Raw genomic sequence first — 13,299 nt, 5'->3', positions numbered from 1 at the left:
TAACGCATTTGTACGGAATTTTAAATCCCGTTGGTTTGCAAATGTTGACATGTAGATTGATTGCGACTAACAAAATGTGTGCCCTTATTCTGCTTCCTCATTAGTAAATATGCCCACACACCTACATCAACTCAATTGAAACTTTCTACTTTTTTCTTTTACAGCCCAAACTTCAACGAGGATTACAATGGATTCTGGCACGTACTGCGAATAGTAGGCTTTTGTCTTTCGTTCGCCAACAGCTGTGCCAATCCTGTAGCGCTCTACTGTGTTAGTGGTGCCTTCCGGAAGCACTTCAATCGGTACGTATCATGGTTCATCCGAAGCAACAATGTGTAAAAAAAACTGACAAAAACTCAGATCTCAAACCAGATGCTACTCAAAGGAGGTTTCGAGATATCTGATGGTTTCTGCACACGATACGGCATACCCACTGTCCATACCCATGTTGATTTAATGAGGGTAGAGCCCGGTTTTTACTCGAAGGCAATGTCCATCCAGTTTCTGCAAAATCCATCACCCCGGACACTAGAAAACCCTTTACAATCGTAAGGTTTCGTGTTTGTTTTCACAGATTTGTTTCTTCTTCTCATTGATTTTCTAGGTATCTGCTATGCGATGGAACCTCCAGCAGTCGGCGAAGGCACGGAGACAATATGGCACCGAGAGATACATCCCTTACCAGCACCATGTCCCGCCGTTACACCAGCAAACGGATGCAATCGCTACGAATGTAAGTAGGGTTATAAGAGTGACCAGGGAAAGGGAGTTAGCTGTAAGGATCTTTTAACGGGTTGATGAGTTCAGTGAAAGGATACGGCCACGATGGACGTCACTAAACATTTGTGTCCAATGCTATCCCATCGGTATGACGATGGACACAACATGGACCACAAAAGGAAGGATAAAATCAAAGAATGTAGGATTTTTATCAAAGACTTTTCAGCAAGTCGTTTATAGAAAGCTCGCCAACCATTTTTTTAAAGATATTCTCTTGTTTCTGTGAAAAAAAGCTTTGTTTTTATATCACTGTTTCTTTTCGCAGCATATTGAGATTTCGTTTCTTTTCCATTTCGGTTTATCGAAAGCCCAATTTCGATTATTCCGACCCGCACGTGCATTGTAGGTGGTTCTGTAGAGAAATAAAAGATACATAATTTTTCCACCACTCTTCGTGTGGGATGCAACCTAAACCCACCTTTAACCGTCCTTTTATCCTGCCTAGGCAATATATCACTGATTAAGCATTTGGCCTATCTTACTTTTTATTATTCATTTATTTTGCTTCTTTTTACTAGCTTCAAAACGACCAGGTTGTTATCTTACAACGTAGTCAACAAAAATAGTACAATATTTTCTATTTATGATAAACACCATGCGCCTCCATCGGATCACCTGTATCACCTGTGAAGTATTTTCTTATTTTATTTACTCAGCCACAATAGGCAGACTGTCACATTTTTTCTTATATGACATCAACAAAATTAGTATCAATGTAGCCAAGCCGTTCTATATACATAAATAAAAAAAAACAACAAAATTAGTACATTATTTTCTATTTATGATAAACACCATGCGCCTCCATCGGATCACCTGGTTAGGATAAGTGAAGTATTTTTTTACTTTATTTACACAGCCACAATAGGCAGACTGTCATATTTTTTCATATACGACATCAACAAAATTAGTATCAATATGGCCAAGCCGTTCTGTATATATAAAAAAAAACAACAAAATTAGTACATTATTTTCTATTTATGATAAACACCATGCGCCTCCATCTCATCACCTGGTTAGGATAAGTGAAGTATTTTCTTACTTTATTTACACAGCCACAATAGGCAGACTGTCATATTTTTTCATATACGACATCAACAAAATTAGTATCAATATGGCCAAGCCGTTCTGTATAAATAAAAAAAAAACAACAAAATTAGTACATTATTTTCTATTTATGATAAACACCATGCGCCTCCATCTCATTACCTGCTTAGGATAAGTGAAGTATTTTCTTACTTTATTTACACAGCCACAATAGGCAGACTGTCACTTTTTTTTTGACACATTCATCATGCGCCTTTGGTAGAGAACTATGATGAATTGGATGCGGCTTGTATCGAATGAGCTTCCGACAGCGCTTGATGGATACGCCTGCTAACAACATTGGTGGTATTTCAAACCCAGCCGACAACCATCGGTTTGTGATGGTGTGAAGTTTCATCTCAAAATGGTTGGAACGGTAGAACACTTTGCCCATCATTGTGCTTCGGGTTTTGTGGTATTAGACAATTGCAGGAGAATGTTGCGCCATGTGGAGTTTGTTTTTTCCTTCTTCCTTTGCATAAAGGCAAGCAGAAAGCCATAATGAAGATATTGAATGGCAAGCAGAAAATCTTCGAGAAAGCAACGTCACCATTAATTTACTTGTCGGGTTGGTCGCAAATCTACACGAAAAGCAAGACGTTGGGGACGGGGAACGGAGTGTCTCGGTAACACTAATCTCTAATGGTATCTGTCAATTTACGTACGTTCCTGCATGCTTGTATTACTGCGTTCACGTGTCCGCTGCTGGATGTTGATGAGAAAAGTTGCCCCATGGTGGCGGAGTGAATGAATGATATACTTTCTTTAGCCGCCTAACCGGATGGATATAATTCATTACACTGACGCGCTACATGGACAAATCTCGGTAGGAAGCAGAGGATAGATTGCAAACGGCTAGACCGAGCTCTTCCACCACTGTCACAGCACTGTTCCAGCATTTGCGTTGCCGGTTCGTGTCACGCAAGCGTTCAACCAGCACCGAAGGTCATCGGGCAGGTCGGATGAAATCGTGACAATTTGTACAAATGAAGAAACTGATGAAAGGAAAGCCAACAATCGTTATTATAGTCATCAGCAGCTTCATGTTGCCGCTCTCGGCCATTGCTGTCTATGAATATTATCCAACTTGCCGTGTTGGTTTCAATGCAGTTTGGGCTGAGAAATCAGTACACCCCAACGCCACCAGTCACGGTAAATTTGCGTTTTGATTTTCTTCCCATTCCAACAAATATTGCTTATTAAAGACCTTTTATCAATAAGCCGTGCAATGGCAAATTGTGCAAATTGCTGTACATCGAAATGAACGATGATTAATGTTGATATTTCGCTGACGTAATCTTGACATTGCCGTGACGTTAGGAAAATAGAAGCAATGGCTGGGAAATGGCGTGAATACAATATCCGTATATTGTTATCGATTCCCCTCGAGTCATTTCTCGAAGGCAAAAACTCGTATCAGCTGTTACGCCAACCATCCCTTTGCCCACAAGACCAATCTGTCGATGTCGATCAAGGTACCATGTATCGTTTTTTTCTTTCTTGTGGCTTATTGATGGCCCAAAAATAGGACATTTCTTTTACTGCCCTTTTTTTGCCACATTTTTCTTTGCCAGAATGGTGAAACGATTCTTGGCATGGTGGAACGAAAACTTCATCTGTAAAACATTGCCAACAGGCGCACTTCAATCGGATCTGCCCTTCTGCTGCCCTTTTGCCATTTGTTCTATTGGGACCGTTGTTTTCGCCTTGGAATTGTGGTTTCTATTTAAACTGGTAACAAATATTTGTCGTCTATTGAAATTCCAAGTATATTTGTCACGTTTTTTGGTGATGCAAACTGCTGCGCCCATTCGTTTTTATTTCTGTATCATCAACCACCCCATTCCAGAGGAGTTTTTTACTCGTTTCTCGTGCCCTTCACCTTGTCGCCTCCAATTTTTCCGTTTCTCTTTCCACCGCTCAATATTGGTTGACTTTTATTTGCAATCTTGCCAACGTCAGCGATCCTTGTCAGTAAGGTACTACACAATGGGTGATGATAAAATTGGTTAGCGAGGGTTTGGTTTTTGCTGACGTCGTAAGCTAATTTGTTTAATTTATAGCTCATTCTACAATGAAAAAAGAACATACTGTTAACTTCATTGGGAGGAGAGGATTTTTGCTGCTAAAAATGGCTGCTAATTGTTGCCCTTACTGTGTAAGGGCCTCGTTCAAAGGCTTTCGAATGGTTTTGGATGGATGTTTACGTTGCACGCACGTTGTCAATTTTTCGTCAACACCAGGTGGCAAGACAATTAAACGAGATTGTAACAAAATTGACAGCGGCAGACGTTTATTAAATGGCTTTCCATCATGCGCTTCTTGCTTGTTGGAAATTTTCGTTAATTCCCTTTTACTTTCAACCGGAGAAACAATGTTACGAAAAACCATAAATTGACAAAATATATTAAAAAAATATTTTTAAACACGTTGCTATTTTGATACACATTTAGAACTTGCAATCCTGGTCATGGCACCGACAAAGTCATTAACCTTACGAATGTAAACAGCAAACTGATAATTGGTACGTGACTTAAGTACTGATTTCTTTTCGTTTAGTGACTTTCAAGTTTTCTCGCCTGCATGCTTCTAACTCTTCATACGTCATGGATATATCAGCTTTGATGTTTCTTTTCCAATGCAGCCACGTTTCTACGATCCGTTCAATGAATTGCAATAAGCTTTCAATCGTAAAGGCAACGGAAATACTCAAATGCTCGTTCATGCACGTCTCCATTGGTGGACGGTTCGTGACAGCTTTCTGGAACACGGGAATTTCATCTATTGCACCTCTTACGTCTTTTTCCCGCACTATCTAATTTGAAGTTCGTGCTTTAAAGCGCATGTTGCGCTGGTTTGTTTTTTAATTAAATGCCTACCAATTACGTACCGTGCCACGTTCCATGTATTCCTGGAGCTTAAAAAACGTAAAGTGTGCACCGAACATGCTACACATTGTTTCTCGCTTGAACGGTAAAAAAACAATCACCTTTCCTTTTCGAACCAAATCTTATTTTCTTTTCAATTTTGTCCGTAAACCACGTGGGTAGCGAAAGCTGTCAGCTGTCAGTTGAGGTTTTGCTGTGCGTCTGATACACAATCCAGCACATCATCATCTACCCTCCGCATTGTCACGTGACAGCTACAAAGCAGCAGGATACTCACTCTAAGTACTCTTGCAGATCTCATTTCTCCATATGAATGAAGACATATTCAGATGAAGTTAGCAAAAAAACTCATAACTCAATGCTGTCCGTCAAGCATATTTAATTACGGGCTGATAATTATATCCACCACAAAGACAGGTTTTTGTCTTTCTGTTTCCCAACATGTTTGGTTGGATTATGAAAAATGTATATGCGAATGATCATGTGTTTAAGGCATTTACGGAACGGAACGTGAAGGATGTCCTCTTTTTTAGGTAGATTAACTATCACTTTTTTATTAGATTATTAGGTGATTTAAACAAGCCCTGTGTGTGATGAACTCTAAATGAGTATTTTGAATAATTTGTAATTAAGTTTCAACCCTGTGTAGAGTAATTTTTTATAAAGTTTAGAATATGTGTCTCTTTTTATAATATAAAAGTCGTACCATTAATAGACAACATGATCGAGCTAATGGAAATGGGTTGAAATATCGTAAAATATTTACCGTTCTGTAAACGAAAGCGTATGTTAGCACAATGATGAAATTATTTTTACATCCATTATCACAACTTCCGTTTATCTTTGGCTTGAGGAAAGCTTAAGGAAGGTGTGTGTTAATTCAATAATTTCTCGTGCAGTGCTATACGACACAGCAAAAGCATCGAAGCTAGTCGAGCGAAAATCGTACGACATCTGTGTTTTTCCGTCACATCCACATTGCCATGGTCCGGTGTACTACAGGAGGAATCTTATGCCGGACCAAGAGACCTGTGTCATAGTGGAAGCTCTTCAATTAAAGTTACGCCACTCAGCTAACCCGAACACTGACGACGAACGCAGCGGAACGAACTAGTTTCCGGCGCACGTACTACCGTCCGTGTTAGGATGCGGGCTTTTCCCCGACTTGATAAGCTGTCAAGCTTCCCATCAAATGGGGAGCTAAACCCCATCTTATCGGGGATTACTCTTTGCCACAGGTGGATTACGAGGATAAATATCCTGCTGCAAACAACCAGCACACCCGTGCACCGCCCATGTACGAACGGTCGGTGTTTGACCTTCTGCTGAACAATACGGAATCAGATACGTCGGGTAAACTTTGATGAGGTGTTTCCCGGCCAATATCATAGACCAATAGAAAAAGGGCTGTAAAATGAAATTTGTGGGAAAATGTCATTTTCTCTGCGGAAGAATAAAACTGAGCACCTTTTTAATTTTCAGTATTCGGTGGCAAGGTGGTAAGCTTTATAATTTAAGGAGTTACAGTAAGCTAACAAGGATCGTAACGTATTTGCAAAGGACATGTTCGGCCACATCATCATGTAAAAAAGCATCACAAAAACTGTAGCAATTCATCTTGTTCACAACTTTAAATGTTTAAATTAACCAACAATCATGTATTTAGATTGACCATATTTGTTTTCTGCCTGCTGCCAAAAAGTTGGAGACAAACGCATCAAGCATAAACGTTAGCCGCAACACTAATCCAGTCAGCTTTAATGTTTGGCACCGAAACACCAGCGAATGCGAAGGAAATTAATATACCCACATTTCCAACCAAAAATGGTCACCATTCAAGCGCACGCACCCCTTTTGATGGGCCCTTAAGTTAGCTAATCTTTTTGCTTGATTAAATTCAGCAAATGGCGAACGTTAATCCTTGCTTAATTCGTTCGTTTGCTGTCATTTTCCTGTTAACCCTGCAACAAGCATTGGAAACGAACCAGGAGGCAATTCGCACGGAGAAGCAAAAAAAGGGTCGCTTTTCATGATGAAGGAAATAAAACTGGAGGCAGAAAAATCCCGTCTTCTTCGTCTCGATTAAAGGAACAAATCCCTTCGGCTGTCAGTTAAATGTGGCGCGCGATGCACGCAATAAGCAGAACAATGGAGCATGGAAATGAAGCGCAAGGAGTAAACACTACCACTTTTCCGGGGTTCCGATGAGCTGCTTATGAGCTTCAGTAGGGCGAGGATACGGTTAGGGAAACCGATTGGTTAAATCGATATTTAACGACGCTAGAAACGATGACGGGTTACGAGTTGATCGATATAATCGACACAAATTGCCCATAATTGCGTGCCGCGAATTGCTTCGACAAAACAATGAGAAAATGATCTGGCAATAAAGTGTACGATCAGTAGCGGTTCGGAATCCGAACAACATCGTTCGAATCATCACTTATTAGACAAGGCTACAGTAATAATGGGTTAATATTGAGCTATGAAAACGCTTCATGTCGTGAATCAACTGTTAAGTAACTGTGGTTATTCTCATCCATGAATCACTTTACATTAGTATGAATTGTTATTGATACAGCATACGGTTTCAAACTATAAATTATTTCATCACAATGTATAGTATACCATCTTACCACATCATTACTATAATGCGTGATTGTTCTGCGAACGTGGTTTCCCCCATTGATTGACACAATTGCCGATTATGTACATGGTGAAAACTGAACCTAGCCAATCAACGTGTGGTAAAATTCCATTGTTCTATTTATTGTGAGATGAGCCAACATTATTGCGCTTTATTTATTTGCGATTAATCGGGCTATACTACATACTGTTTAATAGATATTCGCATTACCATATCATTCGCTGCTTGTCGTTTTGTTTGTTTACTTAATCCATATTCATTTTCTGCTCTCCCTCATAGAAACATTCAGGAGACAACGATCGTGATGATACCGAATGGGAACTCCAAATCCGAGGGCGCAGTGCTCGAAAAGGAAATGGTGTGTTTATCGTAACAGCGAAAGCACCATCTAGCGGCCACCGGAAACCGAACCAAGAGTGTTGTCCAAAGGCTAGCGACGACCCACGAACTGACCGCTACGGATGCTGGATGCGATGGTGCTGATGGTGGTGGCGGTAGTAACGGTGACCAAGATTTGTGGCCCACGAAAGGAGCAACAACTTGCGACCGGAAACTGTCGACCGTCGGTTTCCGATTGCCACCCGGTCGTTCTGCTGTTCGACCACACCAAGCGTGTGAAATAAGCAAGGTTTGATTTACGGCAAATGGCGTGTGTGTTCGTGTGGCCGGACGACTGTCCATTTTGTGAAAGGAAAATGATTGATACATGTTTTGAGGTAGCGCTGACTGGCCATATTGGACGTCAGTTAAATGTTTGCGGTTGACGCGGTAGAATGCATATGAAGTTAATGTAAGTAAACTTCATTGCTTGTATACTTTAGTTCATTATATGTTACTTTGTAAAATCTGTTTAAAAATGTAATACCAGTATCAAATTTAAATTCAATTGTCTTTTTAAATTCTAGTTTCTACATCAATTCATTCTATTACTTTGCAATGTACAAAGAGTATTAAATTAATTCAAACCCTAAGTAACAATTTCATACCTTCTTTCCAACATTTTTTCCATATTTAAGCACAAGCTTGATATAATTTGAGAATCTCTGCTCCGGCATTTAATGCTCGACATTTAATTGTGTCGTCTTATGTACACTGCTTATCATGCTGCGGTGGACTTGGTCAAACCCAAACCCGATATCTCAAATCTACCAATTTCTTGGTACGCAACTGTTTGTTTATGCAGCCGACATGCTTTCATACCGTATTCACATAGCATCGCGGATACATTCAATAAATTTACGGAAATTGTTCCGGTTTTCAACTAGAAATGCCTCTACTCTCGAGTAATTAGTGGCATTGCTTGTCAGGAATTTGTCTTCCTTGATGGCATCTGTGTAAGTGTTTTGGTCTAATCAGGTTAACGAATGCAAATTGAATTGTTGTTTGCCATCAATTCAATTTATTTATGAAAGCGGTTGCACCCATCGGCTTAAGTTACACATTAAACTAACTTAAACAAGTTAGAAATAAAATCTTTAAATCAAGCTAAGTTGATGTTATGATTACATTATTCTGCCCAGGCTACGTTTAGTTGCTTTCATTCCTAAAAAATCACACATGAAACATCCAAAAAAAAGCATGTATACTTAACCGTGAGACATCAACTTTTACCTGTCCTTTCACCAGTCGGCATATTCAATCTTACTAAACGGCAATTCATCGCCGAAGGCAATTATCTAGGAAAAGTCTCTTTTTCTTTTTTGTGGGATCAGTTGCATGGAAACCATTTATGTTTTTTGCTAGCATCACTGAGCTTCAAAGTTGTTCACGCTTAAGTGAATGAATGTAGATAGAAAATACCCTTCCGAGAAGGATTTTCTGGAACTCTAACCCGTATACCTAGTGTCACTGGACATCATGAAATTTCGTCGTTTTAAAAGGCCGTTTATGATTGTATTTGGTATTTAGAATGTTGAGGTTAATATGTTGAAATTTTGTTGACCAAAATGTTGTACCTTTGTATATTCTTTTGTCGGAAAAGAAACGTCCAAAGTGAAACGCTGATAGGAATTTAAATTTCATTCATTTTGTAACGGTACAATACATTTTCCTAATATAAACAAAAACATAAAGCTCAAACATGTGCTTTCCCAAACATACTAATTATAAAACAATTTTAGAACAGGCATTATCCTCCCATTGTTCGATGATGATGATGAAAAGAGCAGACACAATTCCACCCAACGAAAAAACTCTTATCTTTAATTGTTGTGCAGATAAAAAAGTGACACAAAAAAAGCAGATAAATGTCCTTACCATTGAAAAGCAGAAAGGTTAAGCAGACCTCGCAAATTACTGGAACTGTAGGATTGGCCAGCGTGAGGTTCGGTAGCTTTCCGGCGGGAAAAAAAATGGAAAACTCCCATTCCAGATAACTTCGAACGCAGCAGTCAAGCTTTATCTGTTGACTGGCTTAAGATTTGTCAAACAATTAAGGCAACAATAGTTGGACGATGCCTGTGAGGTATGTTTTTTTGCGGTAAAAGCAAAAGCTGTTCTTTCAACCGTTCATAGATGTCAACTGCACCGCTTTTAATGGAGTACGTTTGCTTATCACGCTTTTCGTTCCTTCGAATGTTCGCGTGAAAGGTAGATTTTTCTTTGTGGAAATGTTTGCTCTTTAACAAAATTTCCAAGTCTACCATTTAAAAGATTTCGATGCAAGTTGTTTGCTGATAAAAAGTTTAAGTAATGCAGACTTGTCAATGAAGATATATTATCCATAACCACAGCCGAAACTGGTGTTTTGTTAATTAAAGTAATTAGCAGTTTTTTTAGCAAATCAACTGTACATTTATTGCTAGTTGCTAAACTGTTCGTTTTTAGAGGCTATTTTCTGTATAGATCTCCTCTAACCTCTGTTTGATATGATGTCATGCCTTTGCTACTTTCTGCAGATAAACTAATTTACAGCTTCCGGAAATAATTGTGCATGCAAACGATAGTATCGTTCGTGAAGATGCTGGTAGTAACACATCCACCAGCAAAGCAAAAGTATCGTGCCGGGTCACCACGAAGAGTACGTGTCAAATCGACTGCTTCATACACATTTAGGCGCTTTATGTAAAACGAAAGTCTGTTTCAAAAAGCGATGCGTATGAATAGCTTGATTAAACACAACGTAATCCTTTCCAGTTGTTTTTCTCTGGTATTGGACCATTGTTTTTTATTCCTTCCTATATCATGATCCATATTCAGTGGGTCTCCTAAATGTTTCATTATTTTATAGACCAAATTCGTCTACGGGGTAGCTAGAGTTTGATAGAGATCTTCAGGCAGTATATTGACAGGAAAAAACTAAATTAGCATTCAATTAGCTACAGAATAATGAAGGTTTATTATTCCACCCAATGCTCAATAGATCCCAACTTTCTGTTTTTTTAGCTCTTAACCTTTTCAACTTAGTCGAAACAACGTGCTTTGGTTAATATTGGAAAGAACGCGACAGCAGTACATGTTTTAAGCATTACACTAACATGGCTGCATTGAATGTGGTCTGCCAAAACCATTTTTGTACCGTTCACTCTCTCGAACAAAACCTACATTACACTGCAAAACATGTTTGTGAATATGGTTAGAGCTGAAAAGCAAAAAAAAAGGTTGCAAGCAAAACCTTCTGCTGATCCACGCGATTGAAGGACGGATTCGGTCATGAATTTTTCATGTGTTTCTTCTCAATGCGAAAAAAGCGAAAACCGTTTCGTGTGCAGTAACGGCCCCCAAAACGGAAAACAACGTGCATTAACGTCCGGCACGATTTTATCAAATTTGTTTTCAGCAAATCAAAATCTAATCACAGCATCATGTTCAATAATGTGAAAATCACCGAGTTTCAATTATTCATGCGGATGTCACATTATGCTGGATGATAAGACACAGCTTATTTGAGGAACGCTTACGCACTTATTGGGATTCGAGTGTGGCGTACATCATGAAAACAGACTCTCAAAATAATGCTACACATCGGTAAGTAACATAACTTTATGCTCTCAACAGCCCCAGCGTGTAGCAAGCAGCCAAATGAATGTTAATTTGTCATGCAGATTGCATGCTTTCAGTTGTACATACATTTACAAAAGCTTGTCTACATTAAGGCTTAATAGGTCTTTTTAAAGATACGATTCGATATCAAACAAGGCAGACGTGTTTACATATGATCTCGCAACACAATGATGAACATTAAACATATTTTGATTATACATGACGAATGTTTCATGTCCTCTAATTTCATTTGCAGCGTCAGACAACAAGAATTTTTCACAGTTCAGTGCTTTGCTCTGCTTTGCATTAATGTAAATCATATTTTGATTCGTTATTGATAAATCTTCTGCAAAAGGTACTTGCATCGTCTTTTCCTTTGATGTGCGTTACGTAAAAGGATCTGTTCCTTTACATGTTCCAATCTATTACGAATAGAATCCCTTTCATCCGCTGTACTGTGTGCTATCAAACTTCAAGATTAACAAGTTTGAAAGAAACTATTATGTGAGAATTTTAAATATTACAATTATTACAATTTAAATACAACAGTCGTTCGATCAATGTTTCGTGCGGTACATTCGTCTTATTCTTATGAAAAGTTTTCATTTATTCGAAAGCTCAACTCTCCGAAACACACACAAGCAAATTCAAACAAACGACAAACTCTGCGAAACACTGTACAAATCTTCCGGAAAAGCTAAAACGAAACTTCCATGCTTTATCCTAATGGAAATAATTTCTTAGAATGAAATACACTAACATTTTGTTGGCTGCCGATGGAAAAGTTTTTAATCAAACCTTGCTTACTTACCACGTAACCTGCATCGTGCACTAACGTCATCTAGTGCTTACCAAATGGAGGACGCCATTATATAAATAAACGTCAGATGTTAGAATGAAATGAAGCTAACTCGGTCCCATTTGTAACATTTATGTAAAGTACACCAAAAATAGAATCAATTACTGCTGAAGGCGTAGAATAATTTCGTAAGAATCTTCCATCATCACAAAAATGGTCCTCACGATTCAGCCCTGGTACGACGACGAGGGCGAATATAAAACTGTTAATTAAGTTAAGCCTACGTGAAAATTCATACATTGACATAATGTTAGGAACGATCTTTTCGAATAGGATAATTTATTTTTGCTCGTACCCACGCACCCACAAAACACATTTTGTATTTGAAAGGATCTAAGTAATCCGTGCCGCTGTACAAAGAAGCCATTTTTAGGAGAGAAAAAAATCCTTTGCTTAATGATAAGACCACATACTAGGAAGGAAAGCTGGCACTAATCTTTGATTTACGCCAAATAGGAAACCATAACAAATCCTTACACACACACACACATGGGCACATATATAGAAATGATTAGATGTAATGAGAACCAAACAAATCCTAACTGTCAAAAAATCGTGGCAACACGTAACAATTACAACCAACGTAAAACAAAGCATTTCCTTTAGCAAATGCAAATAAATACGTTTCTCATCAGTGCTGTTGATAAAAAGTACCAAAAACAAAAGCGAACAAAACCAACATGAATGTAAAAAATAATCCTGTTGCAATGCGATAAACGATGATGATAACGAAGATGGTTTGCAGTTTGTACAGTGTTACTTGCGGAACGCTTCCTTCTTGCCATTTTCGGGAGAGAAAAAAAACCCCGTACCGTTCAGAATTGCATTAAACACATATTACACAGTAAGAAGCATCGTTACGAAATGTATGTTTGTGATGGGTAATATTTACACCAGAAAAGAATTGAATAGTTTATAAAACACCTTTTCGTATAAAATAGCATGGGAATGTACATGATTTAGAGAAAATGCAACTAAAACCGAAAGAGTATGTAAATGAAAGATGAAATAAAAACTTGATTTGATGTAAAAGTGATTTAAATAATTAATTATATTATTTT

General features: G+C 38.4%; 2 protein-coding genes across 7 annotated transcripts in view; one reads left to right on the top strand and one right to left on the bottom strand.

Annotated features, from left to right (window-relative positions):
• LOC125767489 (neuropeptide CCHamide-1 receptor-like) overlaps nt 1-13,283 on the top strand; it is a 60,878-nt gene extending 47,595 nt beyond the window's left edge. Inside the window, exons 8-10 of the mRNA XM_049434111.1 lie at nt 165-302; nt 605-733; nt 7,678-13,283. Coding sequence (XP_049290068.1) covers nt 165-302; nt 605-733; nt 7,678-7,771 — 361 coding nt within the window. The 3' untranslated portion in view covers nt 7,772-13,283. The remainder of the gene's footprint in view (nt 1-164; nt 303-604; nt 734-7,677) is intronic.
• The window catches only part of LOC125767512 (uncharacterized), a 41,496-nt gene that overhangs the window by 3,764 nt on the left and 24,433 nt on the right, over nt 1-13,299 (bottom strand). The window contains exons 3-4 of one of the 6 annotated variants that reach the window (XR_007418792.1): nt 1,987-3,932; nt 735-1,789 (exon numbers count right to left, since the gene is read on the bottom strand). The exons of the other annotated variants lie outside the window; for them this stretch is intronic. The gene's annotated coding sequence lies outside the window, so the exon portion shown is untranslated. Of the gene's footprint in view, nt 1-734; nt 1,790-1,986; nt 3,933-13,299 lie in introns of those variants that run through there. 6 annotated transcript variants of the gene reach the window in all.

The sequence above is a fragment of the Anopheles funestus genome, chromosome 3RL, assembly GCF_943734845.2.
Source record: "Anopheles funestus chromosome 3RL, idAnoFuneDA-416_04, whole genome shotgun sequence".
NCBI lineage: Eukaryota > Metazoa > Arthropoda > Insecta > Diptera > Culicidae > Anopheles > Anopheles funestus.
This window is presented reverse-complemented; position numbering and strand designations above follow the sequence as displayed.